Source organism: Misgurnus anguillicaudatus, chromosome 21, assembly GCF_027580225.2.
Source record: "Misgurnus anguillicaudatus chromosome 21, ASM2758022v2, whole genome shotgun sequence".
In the NCBI taxonomy this organism is placed as follows: domain Eukaryota; kingdom Metazoa; phylum Chordata; class Actinopteri; order Cypriniformes; family Cobitidae; genus Misgurnus; species Misgurnus anguillicaudatus.
This window is the reverse complement of record NC_073357.2, coordinates 50,328,837-50,356,204: the sequence shown is the minus strand read 5'-3', so window position 1 is coordinate 50,356,204 and position 27,368 is coordinate 50,328,837. Positions and strand designations below refer to the sequence as shown.

The following is a 27,368-nucleotide window of genomic DNA, read 5'->3' as shown; positions in this document are numbered from 1 at the left end:
ATGATCGTAGGATGGTTTTTATACGCAGCATTTTATAAATGAGGCAGGAGCATTTTTTTTAACTATTGTTAAAGGAAAACACCACCGTTCTTCAACATTTCACCATGTTCCTACCTCAACTTAGACAAATTACTACATACCTATCTTTTTTCAATGCTTGACTAAATCTTTGTACAGCGTGTTGTAAATGTGTTAGCATTTAGCTTAGCCCCATTCATTCATTCAGGATCCAAACAAGGATGAATTTAGAAGCCACCAAACACTTCCATGTTTTCCCTATTTAAAGACTGTTACATGAATAGTTAAACGAGTAAGTATGGTGGCACAAAATAAAACATTGCAATTTTTTTAAGCGAAAAAATGTAAACTATATTGTATGGCGGAAAAGCACTTAGTTTGCAGCACTTCGACCTCAGGTGCAATAATATTGACAGAAGTTGAGCGAGAGGGGGAGTAGTCAGGAGTTATGATGTTACTGCATGCCGAGGTCGAAGTGCTGCAAACTAAGTGCTCTTCCGCCATACAATATAGTTTACATTTTTATCCACTTAAAAAAATCGCATTTTATTTTGTGCCACCATACTTACTGGTGTAACTTACTCAACAGTCTTTAAATAGAAAAAACATGGACGTGTTTGGTGGCTTCTAAATTCATCACTGTTTGGATCCTAAAGAATGAATGGGGCTAGGCTAAATGCTAACACATTTACGACATGCTGTACAAAGATTGAGTGCACGCATTGAAAAATAAAGGTATGTATTAATTTGTCTAAGTTGAGGTAAAAACATAATAAAATATTGAAAAACAGTGGTGTTTTCCTTTAATAAAACCAACCTTATTGTAAAGTGTTACCTGAAATGCTATCAGCATCTTAAAACTCTTGTGTGTGTGTAAGTCATTTTGTCAAATAGACGAACAGTTTGTTTAAACTTCAGGTTCATGCACTCTGGTTCTTTGGAGTAAGTGGCTTTTATTGTCATGCCTTGTGCTTGTGTTTGTATTGTGCCATTTTTGTGCTGTTTGTCTCCAGGGACTTCCTGGTCCACCCAGTCTGGCTGCATTGCACAGCAATCAAATCCTGACTGTGAAGGTTTGTTGGCGCGGTCAAACGGCTCAGGCAGACTCTATGGACGGCACACACACTGAGATATATCAACAGAGCATTTGTCCCTATGAAGTGACAGACTTGGCCCAAACATAATTGTGTTTGATAAATTCGGTCCAACCAATCAAAACGTACTAGCACTCATTATAACCCCAAGCAACCAACTTTCCCATTTCCAGGGGTGTCATTATGCAGTGTGGTGACAGGAATGCATGAATTCACAGCAGGGCAACTGTTATTCCCCTAATAAACCAGTGATGTGTGATTAATTACAAACAAGATTCAGGTTTTCTAACCACCGAAAAGTCTGGACAGTGTCTGTTTGGATTTTACAAATGGAAAAACTCAAGATGGTGAACTACATACAGTGGCAAGATTCAGAGCAGATACCCTTGGTTCACCACAAATCCGCCTCCACCCTTGAATGTATGATTCTTTCACCACCTGCTTAAATGTTCAGAATTATATTCATATAATAAGCCGGTCTTTCTTTTGTGATATTTAAATCGGCAGTGACAGAATTATTTTGTTTCTCAATTACAAGTGGGACTCTTTAAATATCTCAATAAGAGACGGATAAATAAATCTGGAAATTTTCAGTGTGTGCAGATTCACGAGTCTGCCTCGGCTTGAAAGGATGAACTGTGACTGACAGTGCCTTTATTCAGTAGAAGTAGACATGTTTTTTTGGGTTGGCCCTTGCGGAGTCTCAGCGCCCATACGGTGGTAATTACAGGGTTTGCTGCCATATGCAATTGAGACTTCCGTTGTTGCCACCAGGAGAACTGTCAGTTTTTACCGATGCATGAAGGCATTGCTGCGGGTCCTCCGACTCTTATTTATTCTAATCTAATGTTGTACCTTTTTATTTCCTTTCTCCTTCCGGGACCTCGTGCAACTCTCTCCTCTCCAACCTCTCTCACCTTTGATCTCCGACCTCTTTTGACCTCACACACCTGCTCAGATGGTCTTCCCTAAGATCAATCATGGCTTTCTTTCTGCTGATCAGCAACTCATTAAACGTCGACTCATTAAGGTAGTGCTTGTCCATGTTTCTTTTTCATTACTTCACCAGACTGGGCTGTTACTCTCCCACCCATCATTTGTTCTCTAATCTTCAACTTTTAGATGTACTACTAAGAAATTAGTCAATAAATTAATCTTTAATATGATTTTTTAAGATTAGCTTTACAGTATAGAGTGGCTCAAAAAGTTTTTGAAAGCTTAACTCATTCCCTGCCAACCTTTTTTTAAAGTTGCCCGCCAGCATTTTTTGTGATTTTCACAAAAGTTTCCCAAAATGCCTTCTAGGAAAATTTTCTTCTAAAAATATATAAACATACAAATATATCCTATGAAAATCCAGGCCCTCTGCTTTCAAACAAACAAACAAAATGTTAAAAAAACTAAAACTTTTTCTCTGTTTATAAACTCTTAAATATGAGTATTTTTCTTCAAAATTAAAAAAAACTTTGAGCAAAAAGCTGAAATAATTGCATATTTGTAAAGGAATTTTGTTAGAGATCAGATTCAGAATGATTATCAAAACGTACACGGAGTGTAAAATTTATAAATAATTTTTTGCTTCTGTTTTTTTATCAATTGGGTAAGAACGACATCTAGTGATTACAGATTACCATAAAAGCTCATCAGGAACACGTTTTTTTTCAGGCAAATGTTTAGTCTTAAAGGATTAGTCAATTTTCTTTAAAAAATCCAGATAATTTCCTTACCAACATGTCATCCAAAATGTTGATGTCTTTCTTTGTTCAGTCGAGAAGAAATTATGTTTTTTGAGGAAAACATTCCAGGATTTTTCTCAATTCCAGGACTTTAATGGACACCAACACATAACAGTTTAAAAAATTGCAGTTTCAATAGAGTTTCAAAGGACTCTAAACGATCCCAAAAAGGGTCTTATCTAGCGAAACGATTGTCATTTTTGGCAAGAACAATAAAAAAATGTGCACTTTTAAACCACAACTTCTCTTCTTCCTCCGGCTGTGTGACGAGCCAGCACGACCTCACGTAGTTGCGTAATGACGTGGAAAGGTAATATGTTACATATATGAAACGCATATTTGGGACCATTTTAAACAATAAACTGACACAAAGACATTAATTAGTATCATTCGACATACAAAAACGTCAAAACGGTCCTCTTTCTCTACACTTGTAAACACTGGGGCCTAGTTTCGCATACGTCATCCGTGACCTCTTGACGTGATGACATATTGCGTGAGGTCGCGCTGACGCGTCACAGGACCGGATATAGATGAGAAGTTGTGGTTTAAAAGTGCATATTTTTTATTTTTCTTGTCAAAAAATGACAATCGTTTCGCTAGATAAAACTCTTATGCCTAGTTTGGGATCATTTAGAGTCCTTTGAAACTGCAATTTTAAACTGCATTAAAACTGTTAAGTGTTGGGGTCCATCCAAGTCCATTAAAATGAGAAAAATCCTGGAATGTTTTCCTCAATGAAACACAATTTCTTCTCGAATGAACAAAGAAAGACATCAACGTTTTGGATGACATGGTGGTGAGTAAATTATCTAGATTTAAAAAAAAATGGACTAATCCTTTAATTGACGAGATAAATTGTCAGTGGCGGGGAATGAGTTAAGCCACATGTACAATGTATAAATGTCACTGCATTTAAATCAGCACATTATTTATTTTATAAAGATTGCACACTTTTCGAGTCAAACATATCACAAAAAAGTGTTTTCAACTTGGAAACTATAAAAAATGGATACCAATGAATGTATGTTTTGGATTTTTGGACACTATGGTTTTCAAACGTCCATAGTTAATGTTTCTGAACACTACCCGAAAAATATTGTCACTGTGACAGTACCCTTTAAAATGCCTTAACGTGTACCATTTAGGTACAGATGTGCCTAAATACATTTGGTACCATTATGTACCTTTGAGGTACTAATATGCACTTTTTGGAACCAATATGTACCTCACAGGTACTAATAAGAACTCTTTAGGTACATTTCGGAAAGGGTACCTCCCCAGTGACAGCTAGGGAGCATTTTCCTACCCAGTCTCATGTAGATGCGTATAAATAGCACGAAGTGTAAAAATCGTGCAATACATACATCAAATTCCACTTTGGCGTGCATATGATACGCCAGTCCTTCCCATTCACTTAAACGGTGCATCTTTTTTTGTCGTTTTATTTATTGGTTTCTCAATTTTTTAAACCATTTTCACTTGGGTTTAGGGTTAGATTTTAGATTTGCTTAATGAGGTTATTTAATATGGTTTCTCCATGTTTTTGTCCATATTTAAGCCATGGTCGCTTGGAGTTGGGGTTTGGGTTAGGATGTAATTTTAATATAACAACAAGTTGTTCTAACCCTAAACCCAAGCGAAAATGGTAAAAAAAATAGCAAAAAGTTTGAGAAACCAATAAATAAAACGACAAAAAAAGATGCACCGTTTAAGTGAATGGGAAGGACTGGCGTATTATATGCACGCCAAAGTGGAATTTGGAATATGTATTGCACGATTTTCACACTTCGTGCTATTAATACGTAACTGCGTGAGACTGGGTTAGCATTTTCTCACAATTTTTTCTTATAGTGTACAGTACATTTACCTTGGGTCCTGTATGTTAAAGTCATTAAAGTGAAGTAAAAAGTAAAGTAGCAGCAAAAATGCATAGAAAAATTAAGTGGTGTTCATTCTGAGAGAGACCAATTTTGTTGCCTACAGTAATGCAATTGAATAAAATACATATCAACATATGCTTTACGTTACTTATCAAATTAAGTTAAGCAATTTTTTTTTCTAAGTAGCAACTCGACTCACATAAAAAAATCAGTCAAAATTTAAAATATTAGGTTGAAATGACTTCAACTAACTTTAACTTCTAATTTAGGGCAGCATTTTTTACAGTTTACATACTGTAAATATGGCTTAAATATTTACACATTTGAGGCCACTGTATACAGTATACTGTAGCTACTGTAAATATAAAGTAGTGTTTAAATGTTTGCACATGTTTAAAATCAAAGAAAAGATGCGGTTTAGAGTCTTTGTGTGGCTGTGACATTTCACACATGAATAAACAGCACATTATTGAGCATGGGTTGTCTGTCAACAGAGAAAATTCAGAGAATAACTAAACTGGAAACCAAATGAAATATAAATCACAAATGTTATTGTTACGCTAAATACGGAGCGACAGATTCTTCTGTTCCCCATCACAACCAGTGTGAGTGATTTGATTGAATGAACTCTACGTGTTGATAAATATGATTCATGCTCTTTGCTTGAAACGTTGGCGGGGTAGGGGCGAGTCTGGAAACAATTAAAAGCAATTACTGTAGGCTGCAAAATTGTGATGGGAAATTCTCAAGTACAACATTACAGTACATATATATATAAAACTTTACTACAAGATACAGTAGAATAGCCCTCCCTCACCATGTTCTTCCTCAATGATAGTTCTTCATCTTTATATTTCTTTTCTGAACTATGTGATATCTCTACCATAAGACTGAATGTTTACTTTATTTATTTGTCTGCATTATTTTCAAACTTTCTGACGTGTGCGATATTATTTCCATAGGGTGACCAAGGACAAGCGGGGCCCCCGGGACCTCCTGGGCCTCCGGGCCCCCCTGGCCCACGGGGTCCCCCAGGGGACACAGGGAAAGATGGTCCTAGGGGAGTCCCAGGGCTTTCAGTAAGTATCTACAAATACAAGATTTCCATAGTGGCTATGTAGGAACTCACATGGTTCACATGAACCAATGTCTGCTCTTGTAAGACTTATAAAAATTAGTCTGTTCTCTACCAATTGATATCCATTACTAAAGGCAACCATTTCCATATGTGAAACAATATATATGGACTTGTGCTTTTTATGTGCCTTGTTACCGAGAGATAAAAGCAGAAGACTCACTGATCATAAAAACTTTAACCAGACATTCAACTCTTCTGTTGGAGCAAGATAAAAGTGTAGAAATATAAAAACTGATAAAATTGTGATATAACAATGTGCATGTTGTGTGTTTGTGATAGAAACATTGTCCTATAAATGTATTGCTTTTTAAATGGTAGAAGAATATGTCTGAATTGTGTACCAAGACTCACGAAGAATAGCTTTTATAGAAATCATTCATCTCTGCTTATCTTGCATTTTACAGGGAGACCCTGGAAGTCCAGGCGAGACTGGTCCAATGGTAAGTGCCTTAATCTATTATATCTATAGGATTAAACATCCTCTTTTATAAAGTTACAGTTACTAAATGCTTATTTAAAGTGATTTGGTTTGTTGCTGTAAGTTATTTGTGTCGTGAGTCAGAAGTGGCCTACAGGATTGTTTTTAATTACATTTATTTATAGCAGATCATGGGTGTCTTTGAAAGGTTTTGATTATAATAATGAATGTAGTGCTAATTGATCACTAAAGGCCTCTTTCTTGACCCATTAAACCACTTTTATAACACAAACGGTGAATAAAGAGCTGCCACATCTGTTCAGGGAAATAAAAGGAGGACCATATGGTTTGTGGAAAAAATGATGTGTTGTCACAGTTTCTGCACGCCATCATTCTGTGACTATTTTACAAGGTTTATGCTGTTCCTGAGTAATTATGTTCAGATCCTTTTTTGTCACCCGTGTAAAGTCATTTTGGAAATGATTGTTATTACTCGGAAAGCTGTCTCTCATTTAGAGCACTCCTACTAACTTAAGTTCTGTTTTATAATACTGATTTATTAGAGCTGACATATTCATAGCCTCATTTCATGAACTCATATAAAAATTATTATTTTCATATATTAATAATCTAAATCATTCTACTTAAAAGTTAATAAGACACTTCTTTGTGTTTGTCCAATTACTGCCCATTTTTAACTATATAATTTTTCGCAAGAATATAAAGGTGCCATTATTAAGTATAGAAAGTTGGTGTTTATAAGATATTCTTATTATATTATTTTTTCCCCGCCATTGATAAGTTACAGGTATCTCGTCATTTAAGAGAAACTCTTCCCTGCCAATGACGCTTCTTTGACGAGTTTCCACGACAATCTAAATTTACGTTATTATCCACAAGGTGGCGCTCTTACCAAACTCATAAAACACTTAAGCATCCACTGATTCAGCAACAGTAAAATCTCCGTGTATGTTTTGATCATAATTCTGAGTCTGATCGCCAAGCACAAACGGAATCCCCGCCTGCAGATTTCCACTGAAAAATCTGCGGAATTCCCCCGGATTTAATGCCCGTCATTGACAAGCACACATACCCCATGCTTGAGCGTGTTTGTGAGCAGTAGCCGTCATTGACAACAAGCACACATACATAGCCTATCCTGCGCGTTTGTGAGCTGTAATTGACAAGTACATTAACCCTCCGTATGCAGTTTGCTTTGACCGTTTTTAATGATAGAGAGCATGAACCATTTGATATTTGAGATTAAAAAAACTTACCGCTGAGTTAAGCAGATCTCACTTGACTTTGTCGTCTATGTGACGCGCAACAGTCAGCACATTATCATTTCAAATCCGTTCACAAGACAAATGCTCTTGTTATGTTTAATATAAAGTTTACATTGCTTTTAAAATGATGAAATTATCTTTATACGTGGTAAATTCATAATGAGAACATATTAACACAAGCTTTATTTTGCTATAATATATAACACTATAAACAATAATATATGAAGAGTTTGGTTCCATAACGCAATAAATCCATTTTGACTAAAAACGTGTTTTCTATACCAAGAAAGTGACAAGATGATTTTTTCTGTTACAAACTTTCACATAGCATCTTTAGGTTATAATAAAATTAAAAACTTTTTTGACAGCAATCAGTTTTGGTCCTGCTCGATTTTCATTGACTTTGAGTAAAATAATGGTTTGAGTAAAATTAAGTTTTTCATAAGATCCCCTGGGATCAATGTGTCAGCATGACAGAAACTTCATGCTGTCCTGTGAGAATTTTTCATCGCCCGAGTGCCTCTTACGTAAATTATTAGATTTTGATGGCTTGCGTTTCTTTCCCGCCACAGAAAACCACCACAGGTTTATCAAAGCCATCAAAAGTAGCATTTTGTTTTTGTTTATATGTTGATCACGAAGTACAAAGTAGATGAGAAAAACTAGGATTCCGTGTGTATGTAACGTGCCACCGTTATTGTTTACAATGCGTGGAATGGTGCGCTGTGATTTGTTGAGCGGATTTATTGCAGAGAAGGGGGAGTGGCGTTTATCGCGTTTTGGGAAAAAATGGAGAAAAGATAACAGAATAACATAGCTGATATCGGATTTTGCTTAAATTAAGAATTTACTTTTTGATACTGACCTGATACAATACTGATTTTGGTGGTAACTCATAAAAAAGGCGTTTATTGTGTTTTGGAACCAAGCTCTTTATATGTAATTTTATATACAAACTATAATTCTATTTTGACATGCACATTATTTGGTTCATGTTGGTCCATTTTAATTCAGAGGACTCATTGGTTTGGTGTATTCATTTTCATTGTAAGCCTTTAAAAAGTAATTATTTTACATACAGTTTTGTAATATTTACAGCTTAAATTCTCTAATATATTTTTTAAAACATTTAAAATCATTCTGCAGATTTTCCCCAAAAATTCAAGCAGAAAATGCAAAAGTCAGCAGATTCTGTCTGTCCCTGCTGATCGCTAACTTTTAGCTTTTTGTTCAAATTTGGTATTTTTGAAGAAACCTACCCACATTTGAGAGGTGATAAAAAGAGAACAAGATGATTTTTTGTTTGTTTTAAAGCAGAGGGTCTGTTTTTTCTTTTGATATGATGTATATTTATATATTTATGGAAGAACATTTCCTGGAAGGCTTTAAACTGTTATGGAAATCATAAAATTTGCTGGCGCTGACAGGCTACTTTAAAAAACCTGGCAGGGAAAGAGTTAAGTAGCATTATTGCTAGCTGTTTAATGTGTATAATGTAGATAGGGGCTAGTTGTCACATCGGGAAGTAACTGTTATATAAAGTTGAACGTTTAATCATATGGGTGGGGGTTTATACATTTTTACTGTTATGTATGGTACATTTTCTGAAACAACATAAGCAATACATTTTTCAGTGTGTGAAAAAAGAATTGCATTTCAAGGTGCTTGCCTAACACAGAACTAAATTGTAATAAAATCTATGATTCTGATGTCACATATGCAAAAATCCACATTTTACAAAAGCATGCAGTGCATGTGGTGCTAGTTAGAAGAATTAAACTTTTGTGCATGGATGGGAGAAGAGGAAATATTTGCGGGAATCTATTTCGAATCATCAGTGCCATAAGATCTCTGGGGAAAATTATGAGAATCTCCTTTCCAGAGGTTTCCAGTCTTGCACAAAGTTTGCATTTATAGGGGAAGGTAAACGGTTTGAATTTGATGCAAAGGCTAAGTGTGGAGCACCAGTTTGAGCTGTGGTTACTCATAAGGTGTCATTTTAAGGAGCATACTGAAATGTTTTTATAATTTCATCCAGCTTTATTGGATTAAAAAAAAAAACAGTATCTTATTTGAAATACAAGTATTATTACTGTAGATGTGCCTATAGACATTTGAGGATGTAATAAAAACAATATCTAAGATGCTTGAGAGATTTGTAAAATAAATGGCTTGCAGCCTCATATATATCGACCTTGATGGATGTCAATATTTCATTTTGCGGCTGACTAGTCATAGACTTATTTATACTGGATAATTTGTCAGCATTGATGCTGCTTAAATTTTCTTTCAAAATGTCTCTACAATCAGGGGATGAGTATGAAATGCACTAAAATAGAGTCACATATAAACTTCAAAGTTTAGTTCACCTCTGCCTGAAGGGACATCACTATATTAAAAAGCAGCTTAAAGCATATATCTTCTGGAAATACTTGTTACGGCGATGACATGTTACATGCACGCTATAAAAACAAACTTTTTTTTAGTTTTTGCCTTTTTGGATGGCTTCTTATCCTTACTTTTCCAAGTGGCTTTAGACAAAAACATCTGCTAAATGTAAATGTAATGTGTATACTCTTTAAAAGAAAATGCTGGGCTGTTTAAATTCATGGTTGGGTAAAATATGGACATTTTCTAGATTAATTTATACCAACTTTGGTTGGCTTTTGTTGTTTTAAGCCATGGTTGGGTAAAAAATGGACAGCTTACCTCGACACACAAAATTTCAGTTCTCAGCATAATGAGGTTTAATATAAGATCCATTACTCAATGATTCATTAGTGTGCCTGTAGAAAGGGATAGCATTACAAAGTTTAAAAGAGGGACTGACTCTTCCTGTCTAAATGGGTTTTTTGGCCAGTTTAAGCTACATATACCACCAGATCTTTTGCCGTGGTCAGAGGCTTCGTGAGGCTCCCCGATGCTTGCAGGCCTCAGGCCTCGTGCTGGGGCATGAGCACAAGAGCTTTTGGAGCCTGGTCTGTGCCAAACGCACATCCAGCCAAGCCAGATGAGCGTGTGTATTTGGCGCAATGTGTCTGCTATGACATGATATTGTGAAGGCATAGTGCCCTGTCACATCTCGGGGCCAAGCCTTGTATTTCATCTACTGTGTGTGCCTCTGTTCCACCTTTGTCACCTGGCCAGACATCTGCTGCCACCACACAGGCCTGGGTTTCAATGAGTGTTCAACCCGACCCATGATGCATAACAATGTGATCTATCTGGTGTGGGAAAGCTTTGTGATAATGCAGATAGAGATTTGCATAAGACTGGCTTCTCTGCCCGATCAGTTTGTTTGGTCGATGAACTGAGCAGACTTTCTTTTTGGACCTGGGTATTGTGATATGCTCCAAGAGCTTGCCTCGTTGTGTGCTCAGCTTCATATATTGAGAAATCACAATGTGAAGGTTGCCAAGGAAAACACATTTTGAATGTTATCATGAGGAGTTTTCTTTATCCAGGCCTCATTAAACAGTCATATTAGTTTTTCAGCAGAAAAAGCACAGCACCATCTTTCAGGATTCCTTCTTCATCCAGGATCTAGGGTGGATGCATGTTGGGTGCATGTTTTAACGTTTGTTTGTCTTTTTGTGTTTATAGGGACCTGAGGGCCCTCCGGGACTAAAGGTATGATTTATGTTATTCTCTATTATACAGCTTTGCTTAAAAAATTATTAACAAGTTTGCTATAGTCTCACCAAACCATCATGCTGGTCTTATTTTATGGTTTATGGTTTTTGGACTTAACCTGGCTGGGAAACCAACTAAACCAGCAAAGACCAGAGAAATACCTCAAGCTGTTTCAGCATGGAGAATTCAGTTGTTATTTTAATGATTACAGTAAATGGCTGGTACAGAATTATGAATTATTAAAAGATAATTCAGTATGCTTTTTTATGGATTGGTCATAAGTTATAAGGGTGTTTATAAGTTAAACAACCCTGTAGAGATTTGAATGGATGATAAATCATAGTCATTACTGTAATAATCTACCAGTGGAAATGGAAAAAGGAGGTACAAAACAACATGAAAACAAATTGGTGTAATGTTCTGAAACATAGAAACAGACTGAGAGATCTGTTGTTTTATACAGGAAAATGATAAAAGGCATCAGATAAAGTTTAGTTTACAGGGTTTTTTTATCTCTGACAGACTGTTTCTCTACACAACCTCATAAAAGCATTAACCTTTCAGCCTGGTCTCACTGTTAATACTGTAGGTTGCATTAATACGTACTTTCAAAAACACAAAACTTACTTTTTTGTATGTTTAAATAAATGCTGAAGCGTACAATGTAAACTTATTTGCGACATTTAATCGTAGCATTATTACCTTTTTACAGCTAAAAAACTTAAAACATTTACAAATCTTTTATACATAAGATTGCTGTATAATTTCCCTTTAACCATTTTATTGATAATGTTATAACCCAAACTTTACCCCAAACCCAAACACTTTTTTTACAAAAATAAAAAATATGTAATGTATTATTTTTGTATCTGTAACGTAATGGACAGAAATTTGTAGGAGAATTAGTAACAATAGAGCATTTAATAAAGCAATAAGCCCCAAGAAGCAGGGGGTTACCAGTGCGTTTTATAACAGCTAAGGGGCGTTGTTAGGTACGACGTGAAGCGGAGTGCCTAAAACCCCCTTAGTTGTTATAAAATGCACTGTAACACCACTGCTTCGCGGGGCTTATTGCTTTTATAAAACAGTTACTTCATATGCATAGCAGGATTTCATAAAATAAAACACAAATAAGTTGTAATTATATTAGTACAAATATAACTCTTCCGCCAAACAAAGTAGTTCCTCAGAATCAAGCGTGGCTGAAACAGAGCGCAGTTCCCAACCAACACAGACACACCAAAGACACAATGAAAATACGATTAAAGACTGTGGTGTTTATTTTCATAAATCAACAATATTGATCAAATATGCTTGGAAGCATGCCTAACTCTTTTCCCGTCAACGTTTTTTTTTTTAAGTTGCCACCCAGTTTTAGTTTAATGCCTTACAGAAAAATTATCTTCTTTAAATAAACATAAAATATCAAATGAAAGAACAGACCATCCGCTTTAAAAAAAAACCCATTTCATCCTACCTTCATTTGTTCTCTTATCACCTCTCAAATTTTCAGCTAAAAGCTGAAATAATTCAATTTTTGTGAATAACTTTTGTAAGAGATCAGATTCAGAGCCTGATCAAAACTTACACAGTGTTTTAGGCTGTTTTCACATATGTTGGTGCGCACCTTGGTGCGGCCTCGGAGCGCACCAAAATACATTGTATCATTTTTCAGTTAGTGCGGTCCGTGTTCACATATACATATTTTTTACTTTACTTGAAATGCCGCACCGTACACCACGTGACAACGGTCAGCGCTGTCATTGGTCTCTGACAGCTCTTACCGTCTCATGACCACCCCCACGTTTCCACGACAACCAGCCTGACAGAGAGAGCGCAGCTATCAAGATGTGGAGATAAACAATGCACGTCTTTGTGAAGTTTCTTTGCTTTAACGCGAAATTGCGTAGCTGTTCTATTAAAACCTTTCTCACGGAGCCGTTTGCTAAAAAGCCCGTAATGTCACTATTTGTGTGTGGAGGACAGCTATGCATTTATAAAATCATCAGCTCAAACGTAAAGGAGACAGCGAATCTCTCTGCAACGGACCAGATTGGCTTGTTTGTTGTTAACCCACAATATAACACCCGGCTCACGTCACAACGGAAGCCCAGTGGCTCAAACATGTGGAGAACTTCCTGTATTTGGTTCGGTCCGAGGTCCGGCAGTGTTCACACCACAGGTGGGTCGCCCCAGAGTTCGGCAACAGCGGCCGTTTAGTGCGCACCCGAGTGCGGCTGTTGTGTTCACACTGACCCAAACGCACCGGAGCGTTAGAGTACTCGGAGCGACACGTCATTTGGGCCGACCTAAACAGTGTATATGTGAAAACACCCTTAGTGTTGAGTGAATGTGTCAGTGTTTAAGTTGGGTAAGATCGCCACCCAGTGGATAAAAGCGAAAATATGAATTTGAGGTAAAAACTCCTCAGGGAACATTTTCTCTTTATTGACGAGATGACTCAACAATATTTATTGACATCATCTGGATATCGCCCTTAAATGGACAATTGTAGACAAATTACAAATATGATTAAACTTATTAATGCGGTCTGAACCTGTGGGTTTACCGGGGTATTTTATCATAGCTTAGTACGCGTTTCAACCAATCAGAATGAAGAACCAGAACTTTTTATAATATATTTTACGCCGCTAATAGAGTCTTACCCCTAAACCCACACAAAACAGTTTTTTAATTCATGTACTGTTGGAAATTAAAAGCATTACAGACAGACCATTTTAATTACAATAATTTATCTATTGCAAAATTTCAAAAGTAGTACCAAAAGTAGTTAAAATGATGATGTGCTGCAGTCTCGGTCCTCTCTGGAGTATATGAAGTATACTACCTTATATTACCTAATATTAAACATTTCATTAGGTAAATGCGTAAACTGTCTGAAAATACAGAAAATACAGTCGACTGAAAACATGTCATTAATATGAGTAAAACAAGCCAATGTTCACGATTTTAATAATTATGAATAGTAATATGTACAAATCTGTACATCTGTAAAGCTATTAATATGTAAATTATTAATGTATTAGTCCTGTCAATATGTAGATATTATACGTTTCAGTGTGTATGAAAACATAAGTAAATGTACGTGTGGTACAACCACTCTATACGTAAAAAATACACACGTATTCTCATCAGATCACGTAGACTTTTTTATACCATGTGGCTGTTGAATGCTTTATTTTGATTGGTTAACAAACTTTCTACAGTAATCTCACACATAGTTCCAGATCTGTCAACCGCATTACAGTTCCATATCACTACGCCAACCAATGTATTTCATTTCACTAAATAAAGCTTTTTTTGGTATTTAAAAAAAAAATTAAAAAAGAATGAATGAAGAAGGAATTAAATAATTCAAAAGATAAGAAAATTAATACAGTAAATGATGGCCTGCTTGTCCAGTTTTGTTTTTGTGTCATTCACGATAATATAAAACAAGAACAAATTAATACAAATACTAAAGAAAAAATATATATTGATTGGACAACTTGTTCATATTGTTTATATTATTGCAAACACAAGTGCATGTTCATAGTTGGGATACACAAGTGCATTTCAAAAACAAAAACCTGTCAAAATCTTCAAATTAAATATCTGAACAATGTCTTGTAGTGTGGTAAACGTGGTAAAAGCGGAATAATTGACTCAGGTCCATTGAATTATTTGAAAATATTCAAGAAAACTTAATTCAAGAATACTTACCCTTTCGTCAATTATTCCTTACTTATGTATTGCATACATTAGCCTGGTTTTTTTTGCGTGAAACTTTTGCGATATTTTCTAAACGTCGAAAAACAAACTATTGCAAAATTACTGCATTTTCATTAACTGATATTATGCGACTAAAACGAAATTCTTCCTCTTGCGACGAGTAATTAAAAAATGGGGAAGGGTGCAGGTTACGTATTTTGCAGTCTCCACACTTGCCTTTTTTTATCAAAAGAGATGCAGGGGTCTTATCCAAGCATTAATGGCAAGAAAAGCCCCTTATACTTGAGACTGGGAGTGGTGCATATGAGGTGTTCCTGCGAGGTTATAATACGCAATGTTGCATCTTTAAAGAATGATCATGTGACTTTGACGCACATTGTGTGACCTGTAAATGAAAAAATATTTTTTCTTTTTTGAGTGGCCTGGAAAAACTTTTTGCATTATATGAGAGTTTTTGCAAAATTGTCGTGTTTATACGTGTTGTCAATTTCAATATGTGCATTTTGAAGGTAAATGGTTAACTTAATATTTTGCAGACCACCAAAATACCAATACTACAATATTGTGCGCTATTACTATATTGCCCTTGAATAACTGGACAGTCAGTTTACAAGACCAAAACCAGATCATTCACACAAAGCCTCAGAATCCCACAGGGCTTGTACGGTATGGATAGCAGATGTACTTTGCCTTGCCATCAGGTACAGTAGCTGCCAGTGTTTTCTAAAGTAACTTCATTAGAAACTTTTTGTTTGAGCTGTCAAAGAGCCTCTTCCTCAGGACACGGGGTCCATTGACACACTGCTGTGTTAATGACTCATAAATCATTGTGCTCACGTTCGGGTTGACCCACATCTTCAGAACCCAGCGTAAATAGTTTCACATGCGTGACCTTCGTACAGTAGATTTAAGCTTGTCAGAATCACTTCAAGCCGTTTTCTTTGGCAGATTTTTTGACAGAATATTTTGGATGATATTTGTAAAGAAATTAAAAGAAGATTTTGCTGTTTTCCAAGTCCAGCTGCGTAATAATTGAATGAAAAGCTCATAATGGACACAGCGCTCAGGTTCATTTATCACACGAAAACTCGGTTGGTGGGATTTTTAAGTTTATTAGACAAAAGCAGCACACTGCTGCTCTTAAGCGACACATGTGACATGAAGTATAAAGTGGATGCTAAGTAATTAGGTAAACGTCTATGTCTAGACATGCACACTGAGAGTTTAGAAACACGACAGGTTTTTATGTCCGCATTTATGTAGTGCTGAATAATCTTCTTTGTCTGACTTTAGCACAAACATCTTATATGGAACCTGCCTGCTCTTTGTTGGTTAGAACGTATCATTGTTTATTCAGGCACTGCTGACAGTTTTGGCAGAATAGCCATTAGCAAACCACTTCACACTGTTTGGTCTTATAATGCTTAGCAATGGAAAGAGGTTTCACACTCTGATGAAGATTTGTTCCTGTACAGCATTACAATTTCTCGTGCCAGATAGTTTGGAAGATCAGTGTTCTAAGGATGACTAAGGGCCTGTTTACACGAGAACGCTCAAGGGTGAAAACGTAAAAATATTTTATCGGATGTGCCTTTCGTTTACACGGCGACGACGTTTTGGGGGCTTAAAAACTCAAAAAAGAGAAACCACCCTTCAGAGTGGAAATCTTAAAAACGATCTACCGTCGCATTCTCGTCTAAAGAGTAAAAACGCAAAAGTCTGCTCACAGGCATGCGCCAGTTCAGGAAAATAACAACAAACATATCGGATTATTTCCATACGACGGACCTTCAAGTTGCCATACCAGCTCTGATAAATATACAAGTCTTTCCAGTAGTTGTACGAAATATTCACAGCTAGTATTACTGATCAGAGAAGGCGCCAATTCGTCGGATGCAAACCAGACGGCTTTGGACGAGACCTGGGAGAACCAGGAAGAAGGTTGTACGCAGGCACACGGACTTGGTGTTGTTGTGTGTCAGTGCTTCACATTGCCACCTAGCCGCCTGGAGTGCATACTACATCGAATATCACACACTTTTGCGTCACCATATGCATGCAGATTTCCCCCTCAAAACGCTCGTATAAACGCGGAATAAAAAGTGATAATGCAACGCCACTTTTGCGGTTTCTTTTCAGATCGTTTCCATATAAACGTAGCCTAAATTAAAAACAAAAATGTTGTCAACATAACTGCATGTTTAGAGATGTGACATGAACTTGTCTGATGTAGTCTGACTAAGAGATACATAAAAGTTTTTATATACTTTTGTAGAGTGTGTACAGCTTCACAAATGTATTGGCAATAGTAAAGTATTCTGTTCTCTATTGCTCTCTCTCTTTCTCTCTCTCTCTCTCTCTCTCTCTCTCTCTCTCTCTCTCTCTCTCTCTCTCTCTCATATATATTCTTTTTCTACAGTTTTTTAAATCTTTAAAATGGCGCAGTGCATTGTGAAAGCACTAAATGAATCATACTGGCCTAAATTATCAACACGGTTCATTAATCAAATATATAACAGATAATTAATTTAATTGACTATTTATCCATAGGAACTACATAGTAATTACATCTTAAAAGGAAAGTTTAATTTATTTAACTAAAAAATTATATAAGCAATTCCAACGTTATGAATGAAACATTTGCAGTCAAAAATATAGTTTCTCAGAGAATGCATTTATTACCAGTATATTGAGCCATATGCTTATATTTTCCTAAACCTCTGCATAACAGAGTTCAAACATCAGAAAATGTCTGTCTATTTACAAGTTTTCTATTTTAGATGAGGAAAACATGCATGCATTATAGATGTGACAAAAAGGACAGTTTTTAGGAGATAACATACTTTGTTGGAATTCTGCGAATTGAAAGGCAAAAACCAGAAGCAATAAAACCATAGACGGACGACGTGACGTCGCCTCCCTCCATTGTATTGAATTGAAGCCAAAAATGTCCGACCATGGTCGCCGCCATGTTACGTAAAAACGTCAGTTTGGTGCCAAGGCATGCGCAGAAGGAATCGTCCGTGGAGCCAGAGGCGGTCCCACGGTATCAAACTTCCGCCCAAACCACGCCAATCATAATGACACGCCCGTTTCTATAGCATCAAATTACTAGCTAAAATTAAACTTATCACAAAATGAACACTTTGAACATTTATCAGCGTGATAACAACTACTTGAAAGGACCAAAACTTTTATTGGAAGTGTAAATAATTTTTTTTATTTAGAGCAGAGTCCCATTCGTTTGAACTTGAATTCATTAAGCTTATAAGGTTTATGACTTGTACTGCAGCCAGCCACCAGGGGGCGATCAAAGAGCAAGCGGCTTCACTTTTCAAGACTTATGAGGCACACCCGAATAAAACCCAACAAATGATGAAAGGATGGCTCTTCAAAGAACATTTGTGACCCGTGCTGCCAAATTAGTTGGAAAATTAGAGTTATTTATATTTTGACATTCTCTATTTAAAAAAATTAAAAATGACTGCGTTTACATGCAGCCAATAACCCGTTCAAATCCGGAATATTAGCAATAACCCGGTCGCGCACGTCCATGTAAACACCGGCAAAACCCCGAATATGCTAATATTCCTGTTTTTAAAATCCCGAATATTACCCCTGGGTTACCTCTTTTCTAGCCCGAAATTTTGGTCATGTAAACGCGCATCGGGATATTCCCATCAAAAGGAACATTGATTTGTGTTCTGCGCATGTTCTATTCGCAAGGAATCTTGGTCTTTTGAGTAGAGGAACTTCTTATATACACTTTTAGAGCGAGGAGGAGGAAACCAATTGCAACAACCGCGCTTTGCACGTTAAATTAATATATTGCTATTGTTTTTCACATCATACATGTATAATAAAGTTCAAATAGATTGTCAATAGTTATGAGAGTAACTTGGTTTTTTTTTGTGAATTTGAATTCAAAATGTAATTCTATGCTATTCATATTTCGTTAAATACAGTGAATGTGTGAAAAAAGTGAAAGATGACAGAATAACTGCATAGCGTCGTCTGCATAGATGCGGTTTCTAAGATTAAAATTACTTTAATTTAACTGATCCACACAAATACAAAGCGGCATAATATAACTGATTGCTTACCAGCATTAAAACCACTTAAAATAAAAACCTTTTTTTCTTTGTATGCAGCGTCCGCTCTGTGGATTAGGATGTTGCAATAACGCCGGTGGCTTTATTATTAACTGACTGAATACTTGACTCTTACCTGACATTTAGATATGAACGTTTACCATCAACAGTACCTGCGCGAAACATTAAACATTGATGATCATCTGCCGACTCGACTGTTTCTGCACGTCCTCAGTCCGCTTAATTAACGGCTTTTCGTTCTATCCGCGTGAGCTAAACATTTTTGTTCTGTACTTTTTTACTTGCATGTATTTCTACATATTTTCGGCCAAGTAACACTCAGGATATAATGTAAGTTATTATAGATAGCATAAAAGCTTGTTCTGAAAGGATGACAATTATAAAAATGATCTTTCCAGCTTAATTTAGCCAAAATAATGATGTATTCGTTTTCATACTTTATATATGTTAATTTATCTACTAATATATTATTGAAAATGCCATAAATAAATATTCATTGCCTTCTGTAAGCTATTGCATTCGTTTTGTACATTTATAGGTGCATAAATACTGTCTAATTTAAATTTCTTTAAGACGTGGTTGTGTTCTCTATTTACCGATGCTCTGTAAATTTGCACTTAAAAACCTTCTTGTTAGAAAATTGTTCTTCAATTAATTTTTTTTTCAAAAATATATTTAGCTGAAGGCTAGTATATAGCTTGTTAATCTTTTTATCAAAAAAAGGAAAGACATGTAACTTAGCCTACCCTGCTTCTACATCGGTGCAGCTTGTTCTGGATTTAAATAATACCTTTATTTTAGTAAATGAAGGCAGTAAAACCGCAAAGCGCACTAGTGAGCCACGCAAAATCACAGCATTTACCTTTTAATCACAGTTTACATCAGGATATTGCCAATTCCATGTATACAGGGGTAACTCTCTCTGCTCTACGCATGTAAACGGGTTATTCCGAATGTTTCAGAAACCCGAAACCCGACCTTAACTCGACCATAACCCGAATATTGACAGCATGTAAACGTAGTCAATGATTCACATGTTTGAAGTTGATAGAGTCAGAAAGGACATTTTGAGAAAAATCACGTTAAAGATTTTTGAGGGTACAAAAGCAAAATTACTGCATCCATACCTTAAAATCACCATAAAACTAATAGATTTAGCACAAAAGTCAATAGACAATATCTATAGGATATATTCTTTTATTGTTTGATTGACATTGAGACAGACAGCTTTAATATGTACTGTAATGGAAGGATCTACAATGTTACACATCACATATTTTTAACAATTAACCAAACATTCACTTAAGACATAACAGATTATAATTGTGTGAATTTGGTCAAAAAAAAAAAAAATTTAAACCGTGTATATGTGTATACTGTTTATTGGGGCTGTGTGCATGCTTCAGATCTGTCAGTCAGCGCTAGGAAGATCGTTTTCTAATTCCTGCATGTTTTAAAACCATTTACATTGCTGTGAAGGACTTTTGCTACCATAAGTTTGGCTACGGAGATGTTGTTCTTCCTGTTAATCTTTTCTTTTCACTTATAGGGTGCCATTGGTCCACCAGGTATTGATGGAATGAAGGTAAGATAACATATCCTTAGTGTCTTACATTATTTAAATGTGCAATAAATATCTTATTTTGCCTTTAGCTACCTATAAGCTTAATGAAAATCCCAGATTCAGCTGGCAGGGGAAGTAATTGTTCTGTCTAGTTTATTATCTAAAACAGCAGCGCAAAGCCAAATGCATCATTTACACGAGGCATTACACTGGTATTGTCACTATTATAGAGAAACATTGAGGCATATTTTGGCTCTGTTAAGTCATGTTCGTTGCTTTATAGTGTGCATTTGAAATATTTTATTGCATATACATTTAGCCTTAAAGAGCACCTATTGTCCGATTCAAGTTTTTAAATTTCCTTTGGTGTGTAAGTGTGTATTAGCACATGTTAAAGATATGCAAAAGGTACAAATCCCAAAGTAAATGTTGATGCGAGTTATCGTCTTCAAAGTAAATCTCTTTTCTTGGACTACAACAAACACACGGATTGTCGGCAACAGTTTACTTCCTGGGATTGGTGATGTAGCAACACATTCTCACTCCCCAAGGTGATGCGATCACGTTATGCGACGATCGGCAGGATTATGCCGCTTCTGGACGGTAACTACTCAATTTTTTTCTTCCAATTTTTAAACCATTGTTGCTTGGGGTTAGGGTTAGAGTTGGGTTTGGGTTAGGATGTAATTTTATGTAACAGAAAGTCATCCTAACCCCAACCCCAAGCGACAATGGTAAAAAATTTGGAACAAAAATTGAGTAGTTACCGTCCAGAAGCGGCAAGATCCTGCCGATTGTCCCATAACGTGACGGCATAACCTTCCAGGATTCCCTTTCGTCTATATCCGACGCTGAGGGATTAGCATGAAAGCAACGTAGTTCCCATTTCGTCGATATAGTGACGCATAGGGGCACCCTTCGCGTCTTCACACTGACGCTGAAGGCGTTTGAACATGCTTCAGATTTTGACGCCTTGGGGAGTGAGAATGGGTTGGATGTAGACAAGACCGACATTATCATAATTCCTCCCGCTTTGGACTCCCAGCCTGTAAGTTAACTTCTGTTAGGATTGCATTGTGAGCGAATCTTTCAAACATGGTAAGAAGCGTCACATTTCCGGCTGACGTCAGGTATTCAGACCAATCACAAACGTACAGATTAGCTGGCCAATCAGGGACCCAGAGCTTTTCAAATCCGTGCGTTTCAGGAAGAGAGTGAAATCTGAAGTTACAAAAATGTACGGTATGTGGAAAATAATGTTTTTTAACAATAAACCACGCAAACACATTATTTTTTATCAAATACAGAAAATAACATTGTTTTTAGCAATGAAATAGGTGCACTTTAAAACATAGCCAGTGATGCAAACTGCATGTGAGGACAAAAAACTTTGCAATAAGGAAATTGCTGTAAAAATATTTCTGTACTATTTGTCTAATAGAGTGAGGAAAACTGATGCCTAACAGCTTTGCAATCTTCACAAGCATTTGGAAATGTATTAAAACTGAAGCGGGGCATTAATGGAAAACAGAGAAAGACCATTTTCTGGTGCAAGCAATATTCACTTTTGAAACAACAAAGGGCTCTGAGTTGTGAACTGTTGGATGCCAGGTCATGAAATGGATCTCAGATGCTGTGCACGTCAGACAAGAGCTCTGATAACAATGGATCTTACCACTCCAAAACCGTTCGCTTTTTCCTACACGAGTTTCCTAGTATCATAAAAGTGTATATAAAGAGACAATGAAAACAACTACTTTAAAAGAAAGATGGAAAATCGTGCAGTTTTTAAAATTGGCTGTACTGCAGGTCATTTTTGTTTCCTCATGATTTGCGTTTGATTTTCCAGAGCACTTGCAGATCTACAATGAATTTTAAATACTACTTAAATTTAGAGGAAACAGCCCTTAATTTCAAAATGATCTTTGCACTCGTTTTATGAGGTTACTTGGGTTTGCAGTGCTTTGGGGAGCTCTTTTTAAGGAATTTTAGAATGGAAACAAAATTAATAACAAAATTATTCTCATCGTGTGCAGGAACTTAATCAGGATCAGGGCCTGTAAAAGACTTTATGGTTTTAGGAGGTTGTAAACTAATAATAATTATCTCTGCCGGAAAAAAGTGCAAATTACATCTAAGCCCATTTTCATACCAATTCAAAATAGCAACAGTTGATTTAATCAGCATGTGCAATCCATGGCTAATGCTTTGTATCCTAGTTAGGTCCACTTAATAGGTCACTTTGTGTGTTTTGTTATTTGTAGGGAGATATGGGTATGCCAGGATTAGATGGAATCCCTGGCGTCAAGGTTTGTGTGCAGGATTTTATTACATGACAAGATCCATTTCATACCGTATGGAAATATCCATTCCATTGCAAGTTTCATAGAGATACATGATCAAGGTACATCTTGATGTCAATATTTTGACCATATCATTCAATTGAATGAAATTCAGTCCTTTGTCAACCATTGTTATTTGATCTTGAGTGAGACACATGGGAGCATGTTCATGAATCCAGATATCATGTGTGTTTCCATGCGTATGTGGCCTAGAGCTTGTCCAGGAAAGGGCATTACTCAGAGGTCATGTAAAATGAGTGCCTGTAACATGAGCTTCATATCTTAACTAAATGTGATTTTAACTCCAGAAGTGATCTGATTTAGCTGGACACTTTAATGCAGCATGATCCTAGACTTTCTAACCTTTGTATGTTTAACACCCTGTAATTTCTTTTCTGACAGGGTGACACAGGTGAACGGGGTGAAAAGGTAAAATTGTGCTTTCACACTCACATGTAGTCAATGATTTCTACTAAATAACCTTGGTGTTTTGTTTTATATAATAAAACATAAAGCCTATATTATTATATTTTCAGTACAAAGGAGCAATTTTCTATGTGCAGTAAGGTGAATATTTAAAGGAACAGTATGTAAGAAATGTATATCAATTAATCATAAAATGGCCCTGATATGTCACTAGACATTAAGAAATCATTTTCATTTCAAATACTTATATCACTGACAACAGTGGTATGGCCAGGATATTGTCATTTAAAAGTGGAGTTGCAGCCTTCAACTGATGTTTATGTTGTCATTTTGTGTATTGGCCACCAGTTGTGTGATTGCAGTACCAGTTTTAGCCACAAGTTTTGTGATTGCAATACCAGTTTTGGCCACAATCCTACATACTGCTCCTTTAAACTAACCTAAAATACAAGCATCTAAAGGGGTATCCAATTGTCTTATTTTGATCGTATTTTTGTAGTTAAAAAGTGGATTCGGATACGCCCCAAGTGCACCTGCGCCATGAGCTTCAAACCTGTAGATCAGTCAAATAGGGCCCTTTAGGTCCAAAGCTGTACTTTTTGAAAGGGTACCGCCCCATTGACAGACGGATTCATATTTGAACTATTTTTGACCGTGTAGGATATCTGTATCTATTTAACATCAACGTAATATTACAAACAAATCCTGCGGTACTGAAGTCAGTAACATTTTAGTGAGTTGATAAGGACAAGAAAAGTCCGCCTTAGTGAACACGCATGCTGTATTGTAGATTGAAAGGTCACTTAAACTCTTTCCACTGACTATCTGGCAGATTGTATACAATTATGATCTTGTGACTTTTCTCATTGACTTTAACTCTTTCCTCACCATTGACGAGTTATGAAAAAACGTGTTCCTGATGAGTTTTTGTAGTAATATGCAATACCGTGATTATCCACTAGATGGCCAGTTAAGGCTCTTACCCAATTTATAAAAATTGAAGCAAAAATAATGTATTAATTTTACCCTCCGTGTGTGTTTTGATCATCGTTTTGAATCTGATCTCTAACAAAATTCCTTCACAAAAATGCAACTATTTCAGCTTTTTGCTAAAAAAATTTTTTTGGAGAAAAATACCCACACTGTAAAAAATACGTTGCTGTTTTAAAAATTTTGTTAAATCAACTCAGATTTAGAAGTCATGTCAACAGAGATGAGCTGTCACAACTTATAAAATATAGTTGAGAAAAGTCAACTTAATTTTATAAGTTATAAAAACTCACCTGTAGTTATTACAACTCATCTCTAGTCAAGATAAATAATAGTAAGTTGAAATGACTTGTAAATCCGAGTTAATTCAACAAAAGTTTTTAAGGCAGCAAAGTATTTTTTACAGTGCATATTTAAGAGTCAACTTGATCTCACGAATTTCTGTGGGATAGTCACAGAATTTTTTGCTCATTTTTCGATGGCATTCTCACGGATTGGTTACTCAACAGTTTTGTCCTATTTTCTTACCATTATCACTTCAGTTTAGGGTTAGATTTACATAAAATGAAACCCAACTCTAACCCCAACACCAGGCGACAATTGTTTAAAGTTTAGAAAATATAAAAGAATAAATCAGAAAAAATAGTATAAACAAAATTTATTTAATAGTGACATACTAACGCAAACACCAAATCTAACCCTAAACAGAAGCGACAATGGTTTGAAAATAGGAAAAATGCCACGGAAAAAGACAGTCCGTGGCAGGACCACGGAAAAATGTGCAGATCCGCGAGAATGCCACGGAAAGTGACTATCCCACTTTGTGAGATCACGTTGTTAAGAGTTTATAAGCAGAGAAAAACATATAAATAGGCTGTTTTTTAAATGTTTGTTTGAAAGCAGAGGGTCTGTTCTTTCATTTAATATATTTGTATGTTTATATACAGTATTTCAGAAGAAAATTTTCCTGTAAAGCATTTTGTGGAACTTTTGTGAAAATCACCAAAAAAATGCTGGCAGGCAACTTTTCAAAAAAAGATGGCGGGGAATGAGTTAATTTAGCTTATAATCCAAATATTTTTTGATAATTCTCAATCTGAATCAACATCTTTTTCCAGTATGTTGAATGCAGGCCAGGATTAGATGGCTCTGTTGTAAATATGGAAAAAAGCACTTTAACCCTTTCATACATAAAATGTAACTTTCAATTAGCATGTGACAATGTTTTTTCCATTTATGCACTGTCATGTGTCTCTCTCACAAAGTTATTTTCCCTATAACTTTTAAAGCTAGTTGAATGTACATGGAATATCTGAAGAAAGTCTTAGAAGGTTTTATTTGCTTGTCAAAGGCTCTTTATCCAACTTACAGTCCATTAATCGTGAAAACAGTATCTCTGGAGCTGCTCAAGAAAACAATGTTGATAGAGTAAAGCTGTGATCTGTTACTCTTTAGTTCTTGGATCTCTTCTACCAGGGATCACACTCGAAGCTGTTGGCAGACATATCCTTAACCACAGGCTACCATCTCCCATTCTTTCAGAAATGTGCTCGTTTAGAGCAATTTTGAACTATTTCATCCTATTGAGTCAAAAACCCTCATAGTTTCAAACAGGTCAAACATAATTTATCTGATTCATCAATGCTAGATCTGCATTGCATCCAGACATTCTTACCAAACCAAAAATGTCCCTCGAGCATAAGGACACTAACACCAGCTGCAGAAATTGACATTTTATTTGTTGCTCGACCTGATGGCCACTGTTGCCTTTTAGCTGTTTTTCCTGAATCTTGACAAAATGTACAGCAAGTTACTTATCCAATCTTACTAATCTTATCTACTAAAGCCTTAAGGGCTTGACATAATGACACAGCAGTGTAGCTCTTATTATACGGCTCATTGAAATACTTGATTCTGATTGGTCCGTTGCTATTCCTAGATAACAACCACTCAAAACGAACTAACTCAAAACACATGGTAACCCGGATACTGCAAATCATTTTGATAGGTACAGTTTAATGTTACACAAAAATTAATATAAATATGACTTATATGACATTATATTTACAAATGATTAAACCAAATAATGTGTTGTGACATTTGAACGTCTTGTCTTATCGTAAAACCGAAAGTAAATGTATTTTCCTCATGGAAGGTCTGCATTTGTTAAAAATGGGCAATTAAAATATTTCAAATCAATATTTAAGAATTTTAATAGTTTAATTTTACTTACTTTACTTATGAGGTAAATAGCCATGAACAATAATAAGCGGCATAATTTACAGGTTGCCAGTTGTTATCCAGACACAACCAGCTGACTATACATTATTCCTTACATATAGTGCATAAAAAGGGTTTTAGCTTTGCAGGAATTCCAGTAGCTATCAACACCAAGGTCATAGGTTAACTGCTCAGGTAACACATACTGTAGACTGATCAAATGTATACATTACAGTAAATGCACTGTTAGTCACTTTGGATAAAATGCATAATGTAAATATATGAAATTCTTTAATACTATATACTTATTTTTATTTTAGGGAGATACGGGAGAGGAAGGCCCGAAAGGTGACACTGGCGAGAAGGTAAGTGTGCAATGATCTAATAGTCCGAGATGCGTAATAAGTTCCTGTGGCTCAAATGGTAAAGCGTAAGGTTGTGGGTTTGATCACAGGGAAGACACTTAAGTTTCTGATAAAATTGTATACTTCAAATGCACTGGAAGTCGCTTTGGATAAAAGGGTCGGATTATTGCCTACATTCAATGTAAATGTCTGTACCCAGGGGCGGAGTGGGACCAAAAAATCTACCGGGAAATTTCGTATACCAACGGCCCTCCCTCGTAAAATAAAATGTCTCGTAGCCTATTTGTAGTAAAACTAGGGTAATACAAATCGTAATCAAAATTTATCTCCATATGGCTATATATAATAAATAAAATTTTCATAATATTAATAAAATTTATCTCCATATGGCTATATATAATAAATAAAATT

General features: G+C 35.9%; 1 protein-coding gene across 1 annotated transcript in view; it reads left to right on the top strand.

Annotated features, from left to right (window-relative positions):
• LOC129449695 (uncharacterized) overlaps positions 1-27,368 on the top strand; it is a 230,165-nt gene that overhangs the window by 138,864 nt on the left and 63,933 nt on the right. The window contains exons 7-14 of the mRNA XM_073859333.1: positions 2,071-2,142; positions 5,694-5,810; positions 6,274-6,309; positions 11,177-11,203; positions 20,600-20,635; positions 22,879-22,923; positions 23,359-23,385; positions 26,913-26,957. Of these exons, the coding sequence (XP_073715434.1) occupies positions 2,071-2,142; positions 5,694-5,810; positions 6,274-6,309; positions 11,177-11,203; positions 20,600-20,635; positions 22,879-22,923; positions 23,359-23,385; positions 26,913-26,957 (405 nt within the window). The remainder of the gene's footprint in view (positions 1-2,070; positions 2,143-5,693; positions 5,811-6,273; positions 6,310-11,176; positions 11,204-20,599; positions 20,636-22,878; positions 22,924-23,358; positions 23,386-26,912; positions 26,958-27,368) is intronic.